This window comes from Leptonychotes weddellii, chromosome 7 (genome assembly GCF_054177405.1).
Source record: "Leptonychotes weddellii isolate Sample4059 chromosome 7, ASM5417740v2, whole genome shotgun sequence".
NCBI classification, from domain to species: domain Eukaryota; kingdom Metazoa; phylum Chordata; class Mammalia; order Carnivora; family Phocidae; genus Leptonychotes; species Leptonychotes weddellii.
The window spans coordinates 14,214,439-14,241,975 of NC_138375.1; the positions used below are offsets into that span (position 1 = coordinate 14,214,439).

The following is a 27,537-nucleotide window of genomic DNA, read 5'->3' on the forward strand; positions in this document are numbered from 1 at the left end:
ATAGGATTTGTTTACTAAGTAATGCTTAACATCTCTTTTTCATTATAACACAGGATTTCAAAAGTCATCTCCATTTATTCATTGTCGTAGGCTTTTACATCTTTGTGACTCTCAAGGAAGTTTGTAGAGGCAATTTTGGCCACCTCTACACCATAGGATATTATTATCGAGCTGTGCGTTCAATATGACGGGCGTCTCTTGGTTTGTTTATGCAGGTCCTTTGGCAACTTAGATGTCATTTATCTTAACACTAGCCTACCTACTGCTAAGGTACAGGCTGTTTATATAGACACATGGTTTCATGCTTATGATTATCTAATATATATTTAACTACCCCAAGGCGGGGATAATCACTTTGTAAGACTGGTTTACACAAGATGGATGGCAGATAGATGGATAGGAATCCAGCTAGAGCCACTAAGGAATGAGAGGGTTATTTAAGATGGAGACAGGGATTTAGAAGAAAATGAATTAATGGAAATGGAAATATTTTTACAACTTCATTTATGTAGAAAATCTGGTGCTGCTAAATTGCAAGTACAGAAAAACTGAGAAGAAATTCCGCCATTTATTCTTGGACTGTAGGATTATGCATAGCATATAAAGTATGGTAACTTTTTGTTTTGCATTAAAACTACAATAGTATATAGATACTGGATTAGGATTAGGATTATTATTTTTGCTACCTCTATAATTTTGGCAAAGCTGTCCAAATACTCATCACACATTTTAAATAGATCTTCCAGTAATTTCCTATTAATCATATAGTCCTGGGAAATTATTTAGAACACTGGGTTATACTTTCCATAGTTACCAGATTTTTATTTTAACCTAAAAGTGGTATATTAAAAACAGTATACCAGGAATGGTGAAATCTATTCATCTAAAGCCTGGTTCTGATAAGAAGATAGTGGAAGGAAAATGATTAAAAGAAAAAAAAATTGAGGGACACCTGGGTGGTTCAGTCAGTTAAGCATCTGCCTTCTGCTCAGGTCATGATCTCTGGGGTCCTGGGATCCTGTGGTGGGCTCTCTGCTCTGGCAGGCTCCCTGCTTGGTGGGGAGTCTGCTTCTTTCTCTCTCTCTGCCCCTCCCCCTATTCATGCTCTCTCTCTCTCTCTCTCACACACACACACACACACTCTCTCTCTCTCTCTCAAATAAATAAATAAAATCTTAAAGAAAATTCACCCAGGCTATTGAGTTACCACAGAAAGCAAAAACATAAAATGTCTGGTTGATGGTTTTTTTTTTTAAGATTTTATTTATTTATATGAGAGAGAGACTGTGTATGTGTGTGTGTGTGTGAGAGAGAGAGAGAGACAAAGAGAGAGAGAGAGAGAGAGCACAAATGGGGGGAGGGGCAGAGGGAGAGGGAGAAGCAGGCTGCCCTGGAGCCTGAGGCAGGGCTCGATCCCAGGACTCCGGGATCATGACCTGAGCCTAAGGCAGATGCTCAACTGACTGAGCCACCCAGGCACCCCTGGTTGAGAGTTTTTAAAACACAAAACATATGTTTTTCCTATCTTAAAACAAAACAAAAACAGATACAGAATAGCTCCATAAACATGAGGCATTATTTATGAACTTGATAAGGGGGATTGTACAGCCAGAGATTGTTCATGAGATTAAGAAAACAAAATTTTCCAGTTCTATATTAAAATGTCAACTGTTCATGCTTTTAGGTCTTTCTGTCTATATGCTGACAACATTCGGACTGAAGTGATGAAAACACTCAAGCTAAAGAAAAAACTGAGGGAAGAGTTTTTCCTTTTAGAGCTATCTGAAGACTCTTTGAAAGAGATGTCTTTGAGAATTTGCTCACCCATTATCTACTCCATAAATTCTGCCTCACCAAGATATTTGGTGTGGGGGATAGAGCTTTATAATTTAAATATAGTTTATTTCATTTAACAAAACTGCAGAACTATTTCAACTTTCTGTTTTTGGAAAACTGTATGTCTGGATTATCAGTTTAGTGTTTAATAGGTAAGAATAAGATAAAGATATTCTACCAGAGATTACTAACATAATATTAATGTTTAGGAAGAAATATTCCAGGAATACCATCAAATTCTTTTTTCATTTTTTATAGAATTTGCCTTGGGTTCAATTCTCTGGACAAGTTCAGTTGTAGTTTAAGCTCTGAGAGTTACAAACACAGACTACCACATCAGCGCATACTTAACAAATGCCATGCTTAGTGTTGCCAAATTTAGTAAATTAAAATTGTTTTTTGAGAGAGCATGTGTTAATTATCACATGGGACATACTTAGTTAAGAAATTATAATTTATCTGGAATTAGAACTTAACTAGGTGTCCTGTGTTTTATCTAACAATGTTAACTATGATACAATCATGACAATCATAATTAATAACTAAATATGCCAGCAAAACATAGTTACCACAAATACAACATGGATATGTATTAACAACTCTCAACTATAAAAAAATGAGCATTAACCATATGAAATTGCTGATATTAACAATGTATGACATACACAAAAGATGATTTTATACGATTCAGTGTAAGATATTTGTTTTTCTAACATTAAACCATCCAAACATTCCTGGGATAATTGCACCTGCGATATGCTCTCTTTTACTGGAATGGTGCTTAGAATGATTTCCTAGGTACACAGAAATGAGGTTGCTTAATATTTCTATTGGTCTGTTAGGTTTTTGTCTTAATGCATTAGTTTCTGAGGATTGCCACAACAAATTACCACAAAGTAGACGGCTTGATTCAACATAAATTTATTCTCTCACAATTCTGGGGACAGAGTCTGAAATTTGGCTGACCTGACCTTTCTCAGGGCTTTAGAGAATATAACCCGTTCCTCACCTGTTCCAATTTCTGTGACTGCCCTGGCTTTCCTGAGGAAGAAGACATTTACAGCATTGTTGGGAATTCAATTTACATTCTAATTCAACCACTTGTAGGATGAGACCCCAGGTTTGGTGTTCAGAAATTTCCACTCTGCCTCTATGGACCATAAAGATTTCTTCAGGAAAGACATAGATTTCAGGTCCCTCGTGCCACAACTATACTGGTTAGATGATGTATCCCCCAATATAATATTTCCTCATTTTTAATGTTCAAAATTGTTTGTCTGTGACCTCCACACTTAAAGGACAATGCAGTTAAATATAAAGCCCTTGACTCACATTTATTTTACTTAGTATCTGCTACATATTACTCCACGCATGCCTAAATGTAATTTCCCGTGCAAAGTTTTTCCTGACCCTTCTTCATCTTTGAAAAGTTGGCCCTCTTACCTGTGAGCTCGTAATAATGTAAGTAAACCTGTATCGTTAGCATTTGACATCTGGTATTATAATAATGTTTCACATCTACTCAGTTTTCTCTAAGAGAAAGAGTATTATCTAATTCATCTTCATATTTCAGGTATCTGGCATAATTCCTAGTGCATGGTGGGTGATTAATAGCTCTTCCTCCCTCTCAAACATAGCTGTATTTAGAGTACAGAAAAGTACTACTACATGGTTTATATTTGAAGGATGAAAAATTCTGTATTATTTCTAAAATATGCATAGCTGACACCTATGTGTGACCTAAACAATTAACATATACTAACTCATTTAATCATCACAACACTTCCATGACTTATAATTGCTTCCCATTTACAAATGAGAAAATCGAGGCACAGAACAGCTAAACTTGCCCAGGAGCAGCAACCAGTAAGTGGTATACATGGGATCTGACTTCAGGCCGTGGGACTCTACAGGCTTTCCCCCTAAGCACTACGCTATATAGACTGCCTGAAATCTTTAGCACTTAAACAGTGTAGTATAACATTCCAATTTGGTGACTGAAGATGAACAGATTTTTAGTGGAATATAGTGTCCTCACCATTAAAAGACACATTTACACATCTTTTCAAGTCTTTGCTACAACACTGAAAATGAATTGATAACTTCATTAATTATAATTTTATTAATTCTGGCTACCAGAACTCTGAGTGCCTTTATAATTTCCTTAATTCATAGACTCAGAGAGCTAAGAAACTTAAATGCTTTTCGCACAAAATCCTCTCTCTCTTCTGTCCCTGCTAGAAGGGCTTATTCTGGTATAATATTAACTTCTCCAGCCACTGGGGCTTCTCTTACTTTTCCTTAATTACTGCTCAATATCCTAATGCAGTTCACTGTCAATGAGTTGGCTCCAATTTTCATTTTAAATTTTAGTTTCTTAATTTCATCCTATTACTCCTCATAATTACTTTTACATGTCATTGCTCTCTCTTATAAAATAATACTTTTCCCTCTAATATTAACACATTTCACATTACTGTAGATAGTTATCGTTCTCATCAATCATTTTTCAGCCAGCTTTACATATATGGGACTTAACTGTTTCTCATTAATCACTTCTAGTATTCATTAAATCACACTGGTATATTCTTCCTCTGGACTTATATAACCAACATAAGTAGAAAGATGCTGAAAACAGAATTCAGCCAAGTTGCTCTATGAATCCATTCTTCTGGGAGTTCGAGAAGGTCCTAAAATTATTTCTTTCTTTTTTTCCTTTTTCTTTTCCTTTTTTTTTTTTTTTTTTTTAGTAATAAGAGAAGAGACTCCTTATGACCTCACCTTGGTCCAATTTCTATATTGCACTCTCATCCAGGTTTTATAATGCAAGAATGGGAAGATAATAATGGAATTGATAGCAATATTTTAATACATGCAAATGTCACTTTAATCATTCCACAAAATGGCCAAATTCTGGAATAGTAACTGATACTATTATTAATTTTTGCTTTCTGAAAAAAAGTGTATTTTTAAATGACAGCATTTTGCCAAAACATGAGGAAAATGGCATGGATTTGAATAATGTTTCTTCAGTTAGACTTCCTTACTATGCCTTGGTTTGTGTCCTTGTCAAAGATCTTTCCTGGATGGTAGACATTCTGTGGAAACTAGAACACATGTATAAGCTTTCTTGTATATATTTCTCTGTGCAAAAGAGTGTAATGTTCATTCTATGTGTATAATTCTAAGGATATTGATACAAATAAATATTAAATGTTTGCTTACTGTCATTTGAAGACTGTAAGAATAAATGGGACATTTTAATTTCAAATAACAAATACACATATATTTTATAATATATATAAAGTATATTTATATATTGTTTACATATATTTTTATACAAGCAATATGTGTGTGTATTTCCATATGCCCACACATATGAAAACTTACCAATAATCTATGGATATGATTAGCTTAACTTATCAGGATGTTTCAACAGGTTACCAATTTCCAACTAATGTACTAAATTATATTATAGAAATATATGTGTAAAAAACAGTCAACCGGGGTGCCTGAGTGGCTCAGTCGTTAAGCATCTGCCTTCGACTCAGGTCATGATCCCAGGGTCCTGGGACTGAGTCCCTCATTGGGCTCCCTGCTCAGCAGTAAGCCTGGTTCTCCCTCTCCCATTCCCCCTGTTTATGTTCCCTCTTTCACTGCCTCTCTCTGTCAAAGAAATAAAAATAAAAATTAAATTAAAAAAAAAAAAAAAACAGTCAACTAACATCCAAAGTAGTTTCAACTGGTCTCCATCACTTCATGGCCATGCCTATATATGAGTGGTAAGAACAAAGTTGCCCCAAAGTAGTTTTCTGTCAAAAGTCATTTCAAATCTAGTGATAGATTTCACTGAATTGAAATGTGGACTCCTCTCTTTAACTTCTGGTTGAGCAGGAGAACTACTTTCCAGATATTAGACCCTTATAAGAATAAAAATAGCAGCTTGGATGAGTTTTTTAATAATAAAATCCCTAGTGAATGTTTGTTTTTTGTAAATAGTTCATTAGAATTAGAAGCCTATTTTTTTTAAAGATTTTTTTTTCTTTATTTTAGAAAGAAAGAGAGAAAGAGAGAAAGAGAGAGAGGGTGACTGCGGGGGAGGGGGAGCAGAGGGAGAGAGGGAAAGAAGTCTTAAGTAGACTCTGAGCTGAGTGTGGAGCCCCAACTTGGGGCTCAATTCCAGGACTCCGAGATCATGACCTGAGTTAAAACCGAGTCAAGCGCTTAACCAACTGCACCACGTATGTGCCCCAGAAACCTATTTCTTCTTAAGAACAAAGTGTTTTCATGTGTTTGTCTTTGTGGGCATTTGCAACAGGTTGGGATGTCTTACTCATTGCACTTTGTGGCTCAGAGCCCCAAAACTTTACAATCCAATGGCCAGAACAATCTGATTTTTTTTCTATCAGTCAGTGCAAAGGTATACTAAAGAAAAATTCAATAAAAATAATCCACTAAACAACCAAAAATGTGGTTATTTGGAATAGATCTAGTATGGTTATAATTGAGCATATTTCATATTTTTCTTTCTTAGGATTAGCTTAAACTTTATAAAAATACTACTTCTATAAATTGTTATGTTTACTCTATGGTCCATTTCAAATCATTTGTTAAAAAAATGATAGCAATCAGGGGGGTGGGAGGATGGGTTAGCCTGGTGGTGGGTATTGAGGAGGGCACATTTTGCATGGAGCACTGGGTGTTATGCACAAACAATGAATCATGGGACACTTCATCTAAAACTAATGATGTAATGTATGGGGATTAACATAAGAATAAAAAAAATGATAGCAATCTTTTTACACAGTGAACAGTATGAAGCTTAAAAAAATACAAAGTTTTCAGTTGCAAAAATATTTAGCAAGCATTGGTGACAGATACACTTATAGCATGCGTAGATACATATCCATGGAAATTATCAGTGCATTCACAGTGAAGGTCTTTCTACTCTATCAGATCTAGCATATTTAAGAGGGATCTAGAATTGTTACATTTTCTATAGTGAGAAATTAGTGAAATGCCTACTCTGATATGTAAAATAGAAAAGATAATCCAGAGAAGGATATTTGTGACTGATATGTACCTGGAAATATTGAACTACAAAGATAATATTAAACTTGAACTTTGAAAAAAAATCTTTTAGAGGAGAAGGAAAGAGAAGTAGATTACCAAAAAACATGAATGACAACATGCATATGTGATATAATATACACAGAATATTTTTTTTATGTGCTTATGCATGAACTGGATAACATTAAATAAAGGAGGGGACAATAATAACTACATGGAGTGGTCTGAAAAGTGTAATTAAAACTTGGTACAAATAGAGGAAAAAAGGAAGACAAGGAGAAAAGTAGAAATTGAAGTATTATTGTAATTTTTCGGCAGACACAGCTTAGATCACAACTTTCACATTTTTATCCATTTTTTAGTAAACACCTTGTAAAGTGCTTTAATAAGAAACAGCAGATTCAAAGACTTGAAATAATGCCATAGATCTTACAGTGGCAGGATGAAAATTTGTATTTCCTTTGATAGCAAAGATCCTTAATTTCCACTACTCTTCATTGACTTGAAGACCAAGATTAAGTGTTTTTGGCTTAAGATAATAGACACTGTCTTTGTGTTTAAATACATCTGAAAAAAGAAAATGATATTACAGATGGTATTTGCTGAAAGTCAGGAGAGTCAATAGGGTTGGATCTTTGAATTAAAAAAAAAAATGGAACAAGTACTATAAAGAGTGCAAACTGATAGAGAGGCCACAGGAAGAGAATCTGAGAAAGGTTGCTAAGAAGCCTGCATCTTTAGCTACAGAGGTTTCTGCCAGAGGAAAGAGGGCATCAAGTTGCATTCATCTTTTTTTTTTTCCCCCTTTCCACCCAGTCAGGCTCCATTAAACAATGAATGAAAGTTATCAAAGTGTATTTACAATGTACCACACCATGGACCGGTGAATTCAACTTGGCAATTTTCTGATAAAGGAATGATATGGAAAGGAATGGGCTGATGCTCTGCAAGCCGATTTAGAAAGCAGTGCTGATTTTGATCTCTGGGAAGATTAGCAGCTCTGCCTTGAAGGCTAAGGTGAGCTGCATTAGAAGATTATATAAGGGACAGATTTTAAAAAACTGTTTGATCCATTTCCTGCCACCTGAATGAGTACCTCTTTTTTTTTTTTTTTAAAGATTTTATTTATTTGAGATAGAGTGAGAGTGAGAGCAAGAGAGAGAAAGATAGAGAAAAAGCAGGAGCGGGGGAGAGGGGAGGGCAGAGGCAGAGGGAGAAGCAGACTTTCCACTGAGCAGGGAGCCCAACTTGGGGCTTGATCCCAGGACCCTGGGATCATGACCTCAGCCAAAGGCAGAGGCTTAATCGACTGAGCCACCCAGGCGCCCCTGAATGAGTACCCCTGAATAAGTTACATAGTTTATTTTTTTTTTTAAAGATTTTATTTATTTATTTGTGAGAGAGAGAATGAGAGAGAGCACATGAGAGGGGGGAGGGTCAGAGGGAGAAGCAGACTCTCTGCAGAGCAGGAAGCCCGATGCGGGACTCGATTCAGGGACTCCAGGATCATGACCTGAGCCGAAGGCAGTCGCTTAACCAACTGAGCCACCCAGGCGCCCACATAGTTTATTTTTCAAATTGCAATTATTTACAACATATGACATATAGCAATGGAAGTAACTCAGATTAATAATCTTAATCTGAAGGATTCAAAAATTAGATGAATGAAAACACGAAAGCATCTTGGAAGAAGTGCAGACTACAGGGACACCTGGGTGGCTCAGTCATTAAGCATCTGCCTTTGGCTCAGGTCATGATCCCAGGGTCCTGGGATTCAGCCCCGCACCCGGCTCCCTGCTCAGTGGGAAGCCTCTTTCTCCCTCTCCCACTCCCCCCTGCTTGTGTTCCCTCTCTAGCTGTCTCTCTCTCTATCAAATAAATAAATAAAATCTTAAAAAAAAAAAAGAGGTGCAGACTATATCAAAAAATAAATTCATGGAAAAACAGTGAAAGAAAATTTGAACTCACTAACTGTGGAGATCATTTTGAGTATATTCTCACTACCATTTACACAATTGAAATAATTCTCATCTTGAAAATAACTATTGTATGTTAATTAAATATATGTGCATGCATATGCACACAAACCATTTTGCCTTTGTTTTTCACAAACACCATCAAATTAACTGAGGCCATGTAGCGTGGTAAATCCCCATTGTTCTTAATCCCATGATATATAGTGGGATGTATTTCAGATCCTTTATGTAGTCAAACCATCCATCACCCTCACTTTTTGCAAATATGTTGTAACTTCCCACTTTATAAAGACCATAGTTCTCAATAGGCAAGAACTGCTCCCCTCCCCCACCTTCCCCACACCAGCTGGATCATTGCAAACTTATTAGCAACCATTTACTTTGCACTTCTATTTGATTTACTCAAGAAAGGAGCCAGATCATCACGGGTTGTTTCTTTCTACCTGTGATCAAGATCCTATACAGGGTCATCTTTACCCCAGTCCATCTTTTTAAATCAATTAACTCTTTAGTATGCTCAATTTCTTGTCTCTATTGACTTTTACTCATCTGCATAGAGACACACATTCAGTCTCTCAACTTACAACTAAAATCCTCATTTTATCATATTCTCATTTATTTGTTTTTTGTTTGTTTTGTTTTTTAAAGTTTTTTCTTCAAAGATTGTATTTATTTGAGAGAGAGAGAGTGAGAGAGAGAGAGAGAGTGCATGAGCAGGAGATGGGGCAAAGAGAGAGGGACAAGCAGACTCCCCACTGAGCAGGGAGCCCAAACAGGGCTCAATCCCAGGACCCTGAGATGACCTGAGCCAAAGTCAGATGCTTAACTTACTGAGCCATCCAGGTGCCCCTCTCATTTATTTGTTTTACAACATTTCTCATTACAATCACAGGAAAGAAAGATTAAAATGATAAAGATTTTAGGTGAAGACATCAATATTTTACATAGACTAGTGATGACTACTGTTCTGTAATATTTAAACACTCTAAAATCTACTTTGCAGGTCCCTTTTGTAGCATCTAAAAACAAATTAATCCTCAATTTTAGTATAAAATGGTATTTATCAGAAGAATTAATAAAATTTTATATAGTTCAAATAGAAAAATATATACAAAACACACAAGTAAATAATTATGTAGATAGCTAGATGATAGATGGATAGATGGATGGATGGATGGATAGATGGATAGATAGAGAGACAGATGATGGATTCACTTCAATATCTACAGTAGCACATCAGGATAAAATTTCTCAGCCCATGTTTTGAATACATTCTACAGCAGAATCACTGAGAGTATTTATTAAAAAGTCCAATTCCTCAGCTCCATTTCAGTCTTTCTGAAAAAAATATATGAAGGTAAAGCCCAGAGATCTGAACGTTACTAGATTTCCAAGCTGAAACCATTCAACATTCAACACACACTGCTTTAGGACTTATGTTGAAATCCTTCTTTGTTAATTTTCTATGTTCCACTACATTTTTACAAGGACATAAACATATTGTACTCTAAAATCAAAAAGGTGATAGATAGATTTAGTCCACTGACAAATTCTTAGCAAGAAAAAAGAGTCAGGAGGAGGTTAATGGTTTTACTAAAGCTGTCTTGATGAATCCATGACTGTCAAACAAAACCGTCTCCCCGTGAGTGTTAGCTAACATGATGAAGATTTTTACATTGGTTAGAAAAGTCTCTTAATGTTACTTAGATTAGTAAAACATAGAGTAATGGCATTAATAGAACTGACAATCATGACAAAGCTGTTATCTGAAAACAAAGATGGCAGGTACATTCACAGTATATTCTACATTAGATCTTCCTACCATTAAAAAAATTCTATGTTCTGAGAGGGGCTCCAAAGAGGCAGACATAGTCATAATTAAAATGTAACTACATCTTAAAGAGGAAATATTTATCATTTTAATGATCTGACAATATAGACTATTGACACCAACATGGATCATTCATGGAAAAATGGGTGAATTGCTTAAATCAGAGAAAATATGTTCTTTTTACCTTCTTTAAAGAAAGTATCCCTTCTCTGGTCTCCTTGTCAGTGGAGATGGAGAATATCCCAATACCATCACCGTTAATGATAGAGTATGTCATGTCAGCATTTGAACCAGTGTCTGCATCATTTGCTTTGATTTTCCCAACAGCTGAACCAACTTGAGCTGACTCAGGAACATACAGTTGATAGTGCTCTGAAAAATATTTCATATTAAAATCATTTGATGGTAATATCATTCACAAAAAAAGTTTTACAAGAAAAAGACATGAAAATGTTTAGACCACACACTCAAACACTGTATTAAGTACAAAATTGTTTAGTACTGAAATGTTAGGTTTACATAAACTTTAAAATATATAAAAATAATTTGTAGATATCTTAATATAAAATATTTTATTAGCTCTACATCCCTAGGCAACAGAAAAAAAGGTAAGGGAGATCAAATTTGTATTCTTATGTTGAGCAAAAACTAAATTAGTCAAGTATTTCTTGCATTTCTCCTTCCATACAGCATGTGAAATTGCATCTCTCCTTCCATACAGCATGTGAAGTTAAAATATAAGAGTTTGAAAACCTGAAATTCAAAACTTGAAATTCAAAGTGAAAACAAAGAAAAGAATATAGCATACCTATAAATATGATTATTATTCTGATCAATAAACTTAAGTTTAGTGAAATGTATAAGCCATGACAAAGAGAGATAGTAAATTTGTTTATGCATTTAATTGCCATGTATTCCAGGTCAGCTTCTGGAAAGAATTTGAAGTGGTTTTATAATAAAGTCATAAATAAAATAAAATTAGTAAAATTAGTAAAAATAATGACTAAGTTAAAGAATGAGAAAAATAAATATAACTACATGGGATGATGTAGTATTTGTGATTGAACTAATTTTTACACTATATATATTAAAACACTATTGATTATATATATCTCATGATCTGATTTGCAAAAATATATTTTTCAGTATGTCCTGATATTAAATGTTTACACCGAACAATTTAAAAATTTTCAAAGTTTGTCCTGATACTAAGTTTCTTCAGAGAGAGCTCATAGAACTTTCCTTATAGAAACTTATGAAATATGAATCGCCATGTCGTTACCAACTGTTTTATTGACAAATTAGAAACATATCTATTAAAACAACTTATTTGTTATAGCAAATTTCAAATAACAATGTAAATAACAGGAACTTTGAATTAAAATATGATTGTAAAAGAGTTTCAACCAAGACTAAATGAATGGTGATTTAACATTCTGCATGGATATAATTAAACTATACAGGTAAGTGAATATGGAGCCTGTATGAAAATAATTTCCCTAAGCCAATATTTTGTTAGTTATGGTATGATAATATCTTTTTAAGTTAATATATCTGGTAAATGTATGGAGTACTCTAATTTATTTCTAAAGATACAATTGTATGTTTTAAAGTGCTATATGTGGATACCATGGATTGATTTATGTATTTGTGTTTATTCATTATTCAACAAAGATTCTTCCCAGTTTTCCTCTATAAACATTTGAGATGCTACCTGACATTATTTTTTTAGTTCAACAATCCTCACCAACTTAACATTTCCTGTATATACCAGCCTCTTCTGTGAAACACATATCCCCTAACATTAATCATGTGTTTTTATCAGGATTTGTCATATTGCTAAACACTCTACCCGTCTTGATATATTTAATTGACCTGTGAAGAGCATAAGGCCCCAATTTTTACAGGACCCCCCTTTCTGCTTGCAGTTGATTTGTGAAAGGGTAGGCAGTTGACTCACAATGATCCAAAGAGGGGACATCCCCCAAAATGTTGGTACTGGAACTAGGAAAGAACTTTAGTCTCTCTTCGGTGGCAAAGCTAGGAAATGTTGGAAGGGGTTTCTGACGATAGTCATGTTTCCAAAATTCATGTTGAAGTACCTAATCTCAGGGCACAAATTCAGTATCAGAAAGAAGTCATAATTCTCAGAATCTTTTTAAATATCATAATGATCCTAGGCAGTTACATATGAAATAGGACACTGTTCTGTTAAAAAAAAAAAAAAAAGAGAGAGAGAAAAAAGAAATTAGAACATATCTCCTATTTCCCGCCGTTGAGGTAGAAAGGCTAGGTTGTCAAGTTCCTGGTTGCTAAGGTCTCTAAGTTGCAGCTTAACTTTCCACAACTCTATAAGCCTCCCAAAGGACTCTCAGCTAGTTAAAACTGGGGTGATAGGGCGCCTGGGTGGCTCAGTTGGTTAAGCGACTGCCTTCGGCTCAGGTCATGATCCTGGAGTCCCGGGATCGAGTCCCGCATCGGGCTCCCTGCTCAGCGGGGAGTCTGCTTCTCCCTCTGACCTTCCTCCTTCTCATGCTCTCTGTCTGTCATTCTCTCTCTCTCAAATAAATAAATAAAATCTTAAAAAAAAAAAACTGGGGTGATACACTTGCAAACAAAAGAAGTCTTAGTTCACAGAAATAAATAAGCAAATCACAGAATTATTATGGTGGTAGTGTTACAAAGCAGGTTGTTTTTACAAAGACAGTTACAAAAAACTGTATAAGTTGGTCATAAAAGATTCATGTCCCAGAAAACATTTAAGTCACATCTTAAAAGAAGGAGCATATCCCTGGAAGATAATCATGTTCAGGAAAAGAGCTGATACTTGTTGATACATTCTAAGAATTGCAAGTACAGTAACTCTTCCCCAATCACTATGCCCCATTAGACAAATTAGAATACATTAAGATTAATATTTCAGCATTTATACACTTTCCATATAGTTGAGAATTTGTGAATTGTAAAATGTATTCAAAATGTTTCCTAATAACTAGAAAATAGCTGATAGATGAGATTTATTTATAAATCAAAAGAGGTTTAGGATATTTTTTAGAATTTCTAAGGACAGAATAAATAGTCAGGTTCCTAAAAAATGCTATAAATTCCAGAAGAATAAATATGGTGAGGCTCTTTAAGAAAATATATACTGAATATATATACCAAAATTAAAAAAAAAATAGGCATAGAAGAATGGTACCACAACATAATAAAGGCTATAACAATAAGCTCATAGCTTAACAACATAGTCAATGATGAAAAATTGAAAAACTTCCTTCTCAGATCTGGTTAAAAGCAAGAATGTCCAATATTTCCACTTCTATCCAACACAGTACTTGAAGTTTTAGCCAGAGAAATTAGAAAGAAAATAATAATAATAAGAGGAATCCAATTAGAGAGGAAGAAGTAATATTATTTCTGTTAGCAGATGACAAGATCTTATAGGTAGAAAACCTAAAGACTAAAAAAATATATATATATTAGAATAAACAAATTCAGTAAAGTTGCAGGATACAAAATCAAAACACAAAAATCAGCTGTGTCTCTGTACACTAACAACAAACTATCCAAAAAGGAAATTCAGAAAACAGTCCAAATTGCAATAGCATTAAAAAAGAATAACACACTTAAAAAGAAATTTAACCAATGAAGTGAAATGACTGTGTACTAGAAAATACAAAACATTGATGAAAGAAATGAAAGGAGATAGGAATAATGGAAAGACATCCTGTGTTTAAGGATTGGAATACTTAATATTATTAAAATGTCTATACTACTTAAAGCAATTCACAGGTAATGCTTTGCCATTCTAATCACAATTCCAGTGGTTTTTTCACAGAAATAGAAAAAGAAACTGAGAATATGGAACTACAAAAGACAGAGAATTAATGAAGCAATTGAGAAAAAAGAACAAAACTAGAAGCTTAAAATGTCCTGATTTCAAAATATATTACAAGGCTACAGTATTTAAAACAGTATGACATAGCATAAAGATACACATATAACCCAGTGAAACAGAATAGAGAGCCCAGAGGTAACCCAAGCATGTAAGGCCAGCCGACCTTTGATAAGAGTACCAAGAGTAAACAGGGGAAAAATAGTTTCTTCATCAAATGGTATTGGGAAAACTAGATACACACATGCAAAAAAAAAAAAGAAAGAAAGAAAAGAAAAGAAAAAAATTGGACCTCTACATTACAGTTTCCACAAAATCAACTCAAAATGAATCAACAACTTAAATATAAGACTTGAAAATGTAAAATTCCTGAAAGAAAACATAGGGAAAATTTCTTGACATTGGTTTGGCAATTATTTCTTGGATATGACATCAAAAACTCAGGCATCAAAAGCAAAAATGGATGGGTGGGGCTACACCAAACTAAAAACTGCACAGTGTAGGAGACAATCAATAGAATAAAAAAGCAACCTACAGAATGGGAGGAAATACTTGTAAACCATGTATGTGATAAGGGGTTCATTTCTGAAATATATAAAGAACTTCAAGTCAAGAGCAAAATTAAAAAAAAATAAAAGAATAAGCCAATTACAAAACTGGCAAAGGATTTAAGCAGACATTTCTCCAAAGAAGACATACAGATAGCCAACAATTATATAAAAAGATGTTCAACATCATTATCATAAAAATCAAAACTACATTTAGAGATCACTTCACACCTGGTAGAATGACTATTATCAAAACACAAAAGACAGAAAGTGTTGGTAGCATTACGGAGAAATTGGAACCCTTGTACACTGTAGGTGGGAAGGTAAAATGGTACAGCAGCTGTGGAAAACAGTATGGAGGTTCCTCCAAAATTAAAAACTAGAACTACTCTATGATCCAGAAATTCTACTTCTGGGTACATATCCTAAAGAACTGAAATTAGAATCTCAAATAAATGTCTATATTACCACGTTCACTGTAGTATTACTCACAATGGCCGAGATATGGGAACAACTCAAGTCTCCATCAATAGATGAATCAATAAAGAGAATGAATAAAGGGCCTCTCTAATAAGATAAGAAATACCGGCAATTTGGAAAATAAAACCTCTGAGTGTGTGTGTGGGTGTGTGTATGTGTGTGTGTAAAAGGTGATATTCCAGTGAGAGAATTATAGGATTAATAGAAGAAGAAATTAGAAATATATATGTATCATATATATAAGATTAATAGAAGAGGAAATTAGAAATCTATACCATATAATATTATATAATATAATATTATTATATATTATATATCATATGCTTTATAATATGTAAGAATATTATATAATAAATATATTATATATGTATATATAATTGCATATAATATATAATAAATACATATGTAAGTATATTAGATAATATATAATAATATATGTAAATATATAACATATATATATTATGATAAATGGAGATTGAGTCAATGACCTCTGATGTCTCTGATAAAAAGTTCACAAAGAATATCAAAAATAGACTTGCTAGGAATTTAATTTCGAAGAAACAAGATCTTTGGGACCGGAGTCCTTCTAAGGAGCCTAGTATATGATTGATGCTTAAGTGTTTTATTAATAGTTATGTTTAGCATAAACACAAGATTCACATGCACCTTTGCAACTTTAATCCATTAAATACTTTTATGTGTCACATTTTTAATATAGTTTGATTAACCATGGGAGGAAATATATTGAATTATCCTAAAATAAGGAAAGATATCAGACAAACCTTTCTCTAAATGCTAATTCTAACAAAAATGCAAATACCACTCATAAAGACATATAACATATAGTATTACCTTTAAGAATTCTGAAAGCTGAGAGCCAAATGTCCATGAATAGATATTATCATCTTTGAATAATAATAATTACATCTGAACCTTCATTTACCTGTTATTTATGAGAATTGTCATTCTTTATAGACTTGAAGAACCTTTGGGAGAAACTTTAAAGAATATGATTCAAAATGTAAATCTTTGACTAACAGCCTGAAGCTTTGCCATTTCTATCCATGATATGGCTCAATTGCCTAGAAGGAATAGTTTACTACTTAGGAAAAAAATGCACTTTTATCTAAATCAGATTAACAAAGGTCATAACTCCTAGAATCTTGGAATACATGGTGAATGATCTTTTGCTTTTCATATTATTTTTACTCTGTAATTACTCCTTCTGGGAAAAAAAAATGCCCATCTTGGATAATTTATAGCACAGCCTAATCAGCACTTCTATGGCTGCCAAAATATCCCTCAGAGTACTCTGCTCAAGTTCACAAAAAGGTTATATGCTATGTAACATTATACATTTCCAAGAGGATGAAAAAGGATTAAAAACCTCACTGCACTTTCATACAGGCGTGTAAGCATATACACATATATGCTCACACATAGTGTGGGACTATGTATACAAACACATGTTGTATGAAGGCGTATCTCCATTCCATTTATGTATTAGTGAGAGACAGGAAGAGAGACAGGGAGACAGAGATTGTGTATTCAAGTCTCAAAAATAAATTATATAAATAGATATGTAACGACATACACAAATTTAAACCAAGAGACTTAACTTTTAATTCTCTCTGTTGCAATTAAGGGGAAAGTTTTTCCCAGCTCCCTCCTTTTTCTTAGAGCATTTATGAGAGAAACTGTCATATAGATTGATAGGTAGATAGATGATAGATAGATAGATGATAGATAGATGATAGATGATAGATGTTAGATAGATATAAATATATATATCACATAGCTACAATGTACTTATACATTTAAAAATTTTATGTCAGATATAATCATAGATCTAGTTAATATAATGAAGGGGTTGATTTAAACAATACCTGTTATAAAAAGGATTATGTATAAAAAAAACCCAAGTCATTCCATATTTGTTTTAAAATGCAGGAATTGGGGCGCCTGGGTGGCTCAGATGGTTAAGCGTCTGCCTTCGGCTCAGGTCGTGATCCCAGGGTCCTGGGATCGAGTCCCGCATCGGGCTCCCTGCTCCTTGGGACCCTGCTTCTCCCTCTGCCTCTCTCTCTCTCTGTCTCTCATGAATAAATAAATAAAATCTTTAAAAAAAAATAAAATGCAGGAATTTATTTTTCAAATTTTTTAGTGAATAAAGCAGTCATTGTACTGCTTTAGATGTAGCTCTGCTTTCTTAAAATATAATTACATCTAATAATTGTGTAGCCGCAGTACACTCATAGTAAATACCTTGGTTTTATTTACACAAGCTACAAAGAACAGCCTTAATTGTTGTTTTAACAGTCATCACGTAAGAAGGATATTCTTTCTATCTGAATTGTGTAGCAGTAAAGAGTTTCTGGAAAAAAAAAAAATCCTTCCTGGTAAAACAAACTTTTGTTTTGTTGAGGATTGAAGTAGTTATGACTCGATATAAAATTGCGTGATACATGGGCGCCTGGGTGGCTCAGTTGGTTAAGCGACTGCCTTCAGCTCAGGTCATGATCCTGGAGTGCCGGGATCGAGTCCCGCATCGGGCTCCCTGCTGAGCGGGGGGTCTGCTTCTCCCTCTGATCCCCTTCCCTCTCGTGCTCTCTGTCTCTCATTCTCTCTCTCTCAAATAAATAAATAAAATCTTTAAAAAAAAAAATTGCGTGATACAAAAACGTCCCCCAAACCAACCACTGTATCCACATTCGCACGATTATAAACTTTGAGAAGATGGGGATATAGTTCAGCAGAAGAGAAAACTGCAATCGGTCATTGACTCATGCTATTAGGCCAGCTTTTTTCTTTCACTCCTAACTTTAATAATAATTTGGTCTTTATATCAAATATCACCAAGATGTCTATAGTTCTGGATGGAGTTTTTTTTTTTTTTTTTGAAAGATTTTATTTATTTATTTGCGAGAGAGAATCAGAGACAGAGAGCACGAGAGGGAGGAGGGTCAGAGGGAGAAGCAGGCTCCTCGCCGAGCAGGGAGCCCGATGCGGGACTCGATCCCGGGACTCCAGGATCATGACCTGAGCCGAAGGCAGTCGCTTAACCGACTGAGCCACCCAGGCGCCCTGGATGGAGTTTTAATATTAAAACATGTTGAGATATTTTAATCTGAGTCCTGAATCTTTTTCAGTCATAAAAGTTTTCTTTCCCCAAAACATTTTTTTTGTCGGTTTTGAAGTGATATTTACCTTTCATAGTTTCCCTCCCTGTCCTCTCCCGTATGTCCCTCTCCTTGTTTACTGTATAGAGATTTTTCTTTTTCCCTACTTTCATTATTTTTATAGCAGTTTTTAATATTATTGGTTCTTTTCATATTTATTGCTTCCAAGACTGATCTTAATTAAGCATTTTCAGTTTTATAGCACTCCTAATTTATTTCTCATATCTCCTTTTACACATTATCAGGGAGTCTATTTTTGTTTTTAATTATTTAAACAAAAATATATTTACATCAGAACTTCAAGCGCTCTTTTCCTAGTGTATTGAAGTTATTTCTCTTTCTGCTCTATTAAAAATGGTAACTAGTTCTAAAAAGAAAGTTGGATGTTTATAGTTGGTTTATCCTCAGATTTCTGTAAAGATGATCTTTTCTTTTATTGCAATAATTTCATATGTTGCTAACTTTTCTGATTTTGATACAAAATCTCATAAATTATATGTATAATTATTATAATTATTATGTTTAAAAAATTTGATTTATTTATTTGAGAGAGAGCATGCAGGTGGAGTGGTGGGGAGGGAGGCAGAGGCAAAGAATCTCAAGCAGACTCTAAAGCTGAGCACAGAGCCCAAAGAGGGGCTCGATTGCAAGACCCTGAGATCACGACCTGACCTGAAACCGAGAGTTCGACGTTTCACCCACTGAGCCACCCAGGCACCCCTTAACTATTATGTTTTTTAAAATACCAGGTAACTTGTCATTTCCCAAGGTTTATATCTTTTGTTTAAAAAAATGTTTATGTAGTAATATCGATCATTTTATGTGTAATGTATTTCTTTTTTGAATCTTTCCCTCTTCTGATGCCAAGAAATAATCTTGTATTTTTTTTTTTTTAAGATTTTTATTTATTTATATGACAGAGAGAGACAGCAAGAACAGGAACACAAGCAGGGGAAGTGGGAGAGGGAGAAGCAGGCTTCCCGCTGAGCAGAGAGAGCCCGATGTGGGACTCGATCCCAGGACCCTGGGATCATGACCTGAGCCGAAGGCAGACGCTTAACGACTGAGCCACCCAGGCGCTCTCTTGTATTTTCTTTTAAAGCATAAACAGCACATAAGTCTTTAATCAATTTATAAATGTCAATTTATCTACTTTCACACTGATGGTCAATGGTACCACTGCCTTCCATTTTCTTTCTTCTTTTTTTTTAAAGATTTTATTTATTTATTTGACAGAGAAAGACACAGCGAGAGAGGGAACACAAGCAGGGGGAGTGGGAGAGGGAGAAGCAGGCTTCCTGCCGAGCAGGGAGCCCAGTGCAGGGCTCCATCCCAGGACCCTGGGATCATGATCTGAGCCGAAGGCAGACGCTTAACGACTGAGCCACCCAGGTGCCCCTGCCTTCCATTTTCTAATTTTTGTGGAAATATACCAGGCCCCAGGGTACACATGTGTGTGCTTCCTAAGTGCTCTGTGAAATCCACTGTATCTATTTGTCAAACCAAATGGATGTTGATATCTGCTTTTTCTCCCCCATTCTGATTTTTTTCTTTAAAAGTTCTTTGTTATTTATGAATTTGTACTCACCCATATGAAATTTGGGGTCAGCCTAGGTTTGTCAACTTGTTCAGTAAATGTCACTTACCTCATGCTGGCATAATTTCAGGTTCTGGGAATACAGTAAACAAAACAGACAGAAGTCCTCATCCTTACCAAGTGTACATTCTTACGAGGGAGAGAGAAAATGAGCAAGACACATGATAAAAAATATATACTAGATGATACAGTGATAATTCTAAAAATAACAGATGTAGCATGTTTATTAGCTGTTTATATGTTGATTAATCACCAAAATATCTCAGTAGTTTAAAACAGCAAATATTTAATTCTAGCTCGCATTGTATGAAAACTATGAACAGATAAAGAGAAAAAATCTTTGTTTACAAAGTTGCCCAGAAAAACAAGTCTCTAGGTTTTGTTTTTATCATGTCTTTGATGATCCAAAATCCTATTTAGGCATGTACTTTAAAAATTTTCTAAGGTTTTTAACAGACTTCCTCAAGATTTGAATTGTAAATGAAGTCTCTTTGACTAATTAGGCTTGTTTATTTGGTATATTATGTTCTGGTATAAGGTCATCACTTGATATTCTGATTATTGAAGTGTTATATAACTGAATTTTCTTGTCAAATGCATTATAATGAACTCTCATATCAAACTTTTAACCATGTCCATTTTTAAGTCTTTTGTCATTTATAGTTACTGTTCTGATCTCTTGTGAAATGTGTCATCTTCAAGGAGATTCATGAACAGGATTTTTTTTTTTTAAGATTTATTTATTTTTTTTATTTTAGAGAGAAAGTGTACAAACAGGGAGAGGGACAGGGGAGAGAATCTCAAGCAAAATCCTTGCTAAGCATGCAGGGTTTGATCTGAAGACCCTGATATCATGACCTGAGCCGAAATCAAGAGTCAGAATCTTAACCGACTGAGCCATCCAGGCACCCCAGATTCACAAAAAGGACTTTTACAAATACAGGTACTTGATATCTTCAAATCCTACAACTAAACTGGGTAAGAATTGCCAGAACCTGCATTCAAACTGAATAAAATTGGTTACATGGGACTAAATGAATTGAGGAAGATGATTAGAGTTTTTATGACTCTTATTGGTTCTCTAATGTTTGCTCTTCCAAATTAAGGAAATTTTCTCCTAAAATATCTATGTCTTATGAGAAATACGGTAAAGTATTCATTTGTGAACAAATTAAAGCATTTAACTTCTCTCTCTACCCGAACCCTCTGATATTCAAGGTCTCAGGGATATTTTTTCTTTCATGGCAGTCATAGTCATTTACATATGTTCAATAAGAATCTCTTCTCCTTGTAACAGGATACCAATTGGAAACTTTGGTGGTTTTACCAAGGATTTGACTGGGATGCCGTATTTGAGGGAGACATTCATAGACTCAGATATGACCAGATAGCTTTAAGGAACTAAGGTTGACTTTATGGAGCCATAAAGCCCCTTGGAAATGTTGGCCTGACACCTTGCTTACAGAGTTCCCAGCAGCCTTGCCAATTGAGTAAATAATGTCACTTTTTGGCAGGTGCAGGAACCTTGAGAAGAGGAATTCACCCAAATCTACAGGTATTGCAGGCATGTCTGATGGTAAGTATTTGGCTTGAATCTGGCCTAGAGAGCCTACTAAAAGTTCAATAAAGAATCCTTGATGAAGTCCCAAAAGTTCATTTTTGCTTTTGTTTCCCTTGCCTTTGGAGACATGTCTTAAAAGAAGTTGCTTGGCCGATGTTGAAGAGGTTACTGCCTATGTTCTCCTCTAGGATTTTGATGGATTCCTGTCTCACATTAAGGTTTTTCATACATTTTGAATTTATCTTTGTGTATGATGAAAGGGAATGGTCCAGTTTCATTCTTCTATATGTAGCTATCCAATTTTCCTAGCACTACTTATTGAAGAGACCGTCTTTATTCCATTGGATATTTTTTCCTGATTTGTCAAAGATTAGTTGACCATAGAGTTGAGGGCTTCTGCACAGCAAAGGAAATAGTCAACAAAACTATGAGGCAACCCATGGAATGGGAGAAGATATTTGCAAATGGCATTACAGATAAAGGACTAATATCCAAGATCTATAAAGAACTTCTCAAACTCAACACTCAAAAAATAAATAACCCAGTCAAAAAATGGGCAGAAGACATGAACAGACACTTCTCCAAAGAAGACATACAAATGGCTGACAGACACATGAAAAAATGCTCAACATCACTAGCCATCAGGGAAATACGAATCAAAACCACAATGAGATACCACCTTACATCAGTTAGAATAGCAAGAATTAACAAAACGGGAAACAACAAATGTTAGTGAGGATGTGGAGAAAGGGAAACCCTCTTACACTGTTGGTAGGAATGCAAGCTGGTATAGCCACTACGGAAAATAGCATGGAGGTTCTTCAAGTTATTAAAAATAGAACTACCCTGTGACCCAGCAATTGCACTACTAGGTATTTACCCCAAAGATAGAGATGTAGTGAAAAAAAGGGACACATGCACCCCAATGTTCATAGCAGCAATGTCTACAATAGTCAAATTGTGGAAGGAGCTGAGATGCCCTTCAACAGATGAATGGATAAAGAAGATGTGGTACATATATACCATGGAATATTACTCAGCCATCAGAAGGGATGAATACCCACCATTTGCACTGATGTGGATAGAACTGGAGGAGATTATGCTAAGTGAAGTAAGTCAAGCAGAGAAAGACAATTATCATATGGTTTCACTCATATGTGGAATATAAACAATAATAGCAAGGAGGACCACAGGGGAAGGGAGGGAAATCTGAAGGGGGAGAAATCAGAGAGAGAGACGAACCCTGAGAGAGACTATGGACCCTGGGAAACAAACTAAGTGTTTCAGAGGGGAGGGGGGTGGGGGGATGGGGTAACAGGGTGATGGGTATTAAGGAGGGCACATGTTGCGATGAGCACTGGGTGTTATATGCAACTAATGAGTCACTGAACACTACATCAAAAACTAATGATGTACTATACAGTGGCTAACTGAACATAATAATAATAATAAAAAAGAGAATCCTTATAAAAAGTTCCAACAAAGCAGATTTTAAAAGATCTATATGGCCAATCATCATTCTTGCTGAGCTTATGTAAATAATTAGGCCTTTGTTAAAATTGGACTTGTTTTATAAAGAATTAGTCTTGATTTAGCTATCTCTGGAAGTGAGAGTATTTATATAGAGAAAAATCATGTCTGAATAACACACCTTTGTGAATCTTAAATTCTAGTTTTGATTCTTTGAATGTTGTTTGTCTAAGCTAGATAACTTGAGGTAAACTTCAGAGAAATTGCCACAACATCTCATGTATAGACAATCTTCGGGCTTATTATTCTGTGGAGTTAATAACAGAACCCATGGACATATGATTACTTGAACGGCTGGAAAATGGGATGGATTCCCCAACAATTGTATACCTCAGCTATCACCTTGACCAATTTTGTATAGCTGGGATGACAAAATTGCTCCTTAAAAGCTGCAGTATATCTTGCTTCATGGGGTTAACTATGGACTTGTGAAAATAATGGATAACCCCACTTTCCTCATGATTGGATTGGATGTTGCACTTGGGGATGCCTATATCCCCAGACACATCTTCTCCTACTTGCCAGTGATTCCTCATAATTAAGATATTGTTAAGGTGAGACATCCAATAAAGACAGCTTCTTGATGGTTTTATCCCCTAGCCATTTTTTGTCCCAGGAGCCACCTCTATTAATGTAAAATTGCAAATAGAGGCTTTAGCCAAGCATACAGTGGCCATCTTTAACTAAGCTTGACATGCAAAAATTCAAAAAAGTGGTGCTCTAAAACTCAGTGGTGCCTTGATATCCTGACTGCAGCTCAAGGAGGAAACTATGCTTTATTAAAACAGAGTGTTTGTATATACTCCAGATACCACAAAAATGTGACAGGGTTACTAAAAGACATGAATACCCAAATTGGCACATTAAACCATCCCTCTCTTTCCTTTAGTGATTAAACTCCTGAACTGGAGGAGGGTGTTTGTCATCTATCAAGACTCTTATTTGGGCTTCTTTTTCTTTTTCCTTTCTTTTTTTTTTTAAGATTTTATTTATTTGTCTGAGAGAGAGGGAGAGCAAGCACGAGAGAGAGCAAGCATGAGAGAGAATGAGCACCAGAGGAGGGGAGAGGGAGAAGCAGGCTCCCCACTGAGCAGGGAGCCCAATATGGGGCTTGATCCCCAGACCCCAGACCCTGGGATCATGATCTGAGCTGAAGGCAGAAGCTTAACTGACTGAGCCACCCAGGTGCCCCTCTTTTTGTTATTCTAATTATATTTTGCTGTTTTCTCCCATGTCTCTCTACCTGGTGCTGAGAGTCCTTCAATGCCATCCATGACTTCAAGCTGACAGATGATCCTTTCTACATAGGGAGATCCATACGTGTGGTCTACCTTGGATTTAGCTGCCTCTGCCTTTCATAACTTCTGTATGTAAGTCCCCAACTGACCAATATTAACCCATAACTAGGGACATCACTACACCCCTCATTCAGCAGGAATGTGTTACAGAAGATAAGACCTTCCACCCTCAGCAACCTTAAAGATTTAAGGGTCAAAATTGTTCAGGCGGGGAATGATATGGAGAACAAAGGCAAAAGAAATGTAGAAACAAAAAATAAATCTCCTTACAAACACTGCAGCCCATTGACAGATACAGATAAGGCAGGCAGTGACCTTCCTCAAGGAACTCAACTGCCTTCATGTTACTATTTTGCTAGAGGCAAAAAGCAACCTTTGCTTGACATTAGCCTGACCTCCAGGTTCCTGTAAGTCTTCCTTAACATCCCTTTGGAAATTTCTTTATTTCTACCCCCCCAAGATATATGTTAGCAATCATTCTCCAAACATATGGCCCACTGATGTACATCTGAATGTCTCATGACTAATGTTTTACTAGATAGTAGTAAATGACCTTATCTTAACAGAGCTAGCCCTTCAAGGTCCTGGAAGCCTTGCTTCTAAATTCCTGACAGACTTAAGCCCTAACCGAAATAACAAAAAAGTACATAATCAGTCACTCCTCACAATCCCAGTGTAGCTCTTTTTGCCCAAGGGTCCTGTCCAGGTGATTTAATAAAAAACACCTTTTTTTGTTGTTGTCGTTCACACACACACACACACACACACACACACAAAAGACAGAAGAAAACTATAATTAACTATCACCCTGCAGGGATAGGCTTAATTTCAAGTGAATTTTCATTCCAGAATATGACCTGAAAAAGCAACCACTAGAAGGAGGCAAGATCATGAACATAAAATGAAACCACCGAAGTGCAGTTAAAGCTTCTCCTCAAACATGGCATATTCTGTTGGCCAAAGTCATTGGCAAAGCACAGAGTTAAAGTAGGGACATACTTGCCACCTATAGGAAAACATGATGAAAGAGGGAAAGGAACTAACAATTATGAACAAACAATACGATCTGTCCATAGCCCATCCTCTAGTCACAAATAGATAATCTGAGTGCCTCTTATGGATGAAATCCATTTATCTGCTTCCTGATACCCCCCAAATCTCTTTAAACTATGGAACCGGGTTTGAATTTCAAAATCATGTGATACAGTCATATCAGAGTTTAATCCAGAGACCACTGAATTAGAAGGACAAATTATTTGCCCACCATAAATTCAACATATAACCAAGGATAAATAAGGACAGAATAATAAAAATAAAGGCCCTATTTGAAAGGAAAAGAATGTTAATGGCTCATGGTAATTCAGTAAATTTTCTGTGCAATCATTACAAGGATTTCTGTCCCTAAGGCTCTGAGGCTAACTTATTTGGTAAATCCTTTAAATTTGCATTTTCAGCCCTAAAAGTCATGAAATTTCTGGTTTCTTCCTCCTCCCTTTCATATCTATTAGAAAAGAGACTGGTATTTTTTTTTTTTTTTCTGTACTCATCTTTTTCTTGTAGTATCTTATCAAATGCAGCTTATAGCAATCAACTCACACTACAGACATTCTTTCCTAAAACCTCTTCTCTTAAAGCCATGAGGGTCAATAGCTACATTTTCTACCTTCCAAATTATCCCACAAAAATGTTTACCAAAGCAGAATACAGTCATTTTCTAGCATCCTATAAGCTTTACTTCATACTATTTTCTTCTTCAAACACAATTCCACGTAATTTGTTGTTTTGGTCATGGTGGTGGTGGTGACAAAAACTTGCTTCTAGAGAGATATAATATAGAATGCATAATAATTTTGTTTATTAGACAATTTCTGCTGCATTAACAAATTCCATCTCAATAATTTATAATCACAAACATTATTTCTTCTCACATTATATAAGAACTCTGGCTTGGTGAAGCTCTGCTGGGCTCTGGTATGCTCATCTCCATTAAGCACAAGTGTTTTCTCATTAGACCGAAGGACTAACTTTTTTTAAAATTATGTTCTTATCAGAGTGGAGGCCAAGAACAAGAGAAATTGAGCCAAAGCATGCAAGCTCACTAAGGTTTCTGCTCAGATGCGATTCAAACCATGACATTTCACATGCCATTGACCAAAGCAAATTAACTAGCTAATCCTAAATTCAATGGGAAATTATCTTCTATTTATAGGAAAGTATGTCAAAGGCAGAGAGAGAATGGATAATTGGAAACAAATAATTGAATATACCAGGACAGGTAAGAGAAATATCAAGACGAGAAGTCAGTAAAATTCTATTCCAAACAGAATTTTCTAGGGAAAGACAAACGAGAATGAATGTTGTGAATAACTGCAATACAAAATATACATCTTAAGCAGTTTTCCATGAGGCTCTTTGAACAGTGAACTCATTCTTTTTGTTTTAACATATATTTTTATTACATCCTCATTTTAATAGGTTATTTTTATTACATCCTCAATTTAATAGGTTAAAGATTTCTGGAGTAAAAGTTATTTTTCATGGGCGCCTGGGTGGCTCAGTTGGTTAAGCGACTGCCTTCGGCTCAGGTCATGATCCTGGAGTCCCGGGATCGAGTCCCGCATCGGGCTCCCTGCTCGGCGGGGAGTCTGCTTCTCCCTCTGACCCTCCTCCCTCTCATGCTCTCTGTCTCTCATTCTCTCTCTCTCAAATAAATAAATAAAATCTTTAAAAAAAAAA

General features: G+C 35.4%; 1 protein-coding gene across 2 annotated transcripts in view; it reads right to left on the reverse strand.

Moving 5' to 3' along the window:
* Positions 1-27,537, reverse strand: part of CDH18 (cadherin 18) — a 403,581-nt gene that overhangs the window by 65,316 nt on the left and 310,728 nt on the right. For both annotated transcript variants that reach the window (XM_006726862.3, XM_031018262.2), the window contains exon 6: positions 10,898-11,085. In XM_006726862.3, the coding sequence (XP_006726925.1) occupies positions 10,898-11,085 (188 nt within the window). The remainder of the gene's footprint in view (positions 1-10,897; positions 11,086-27,537) is intronic.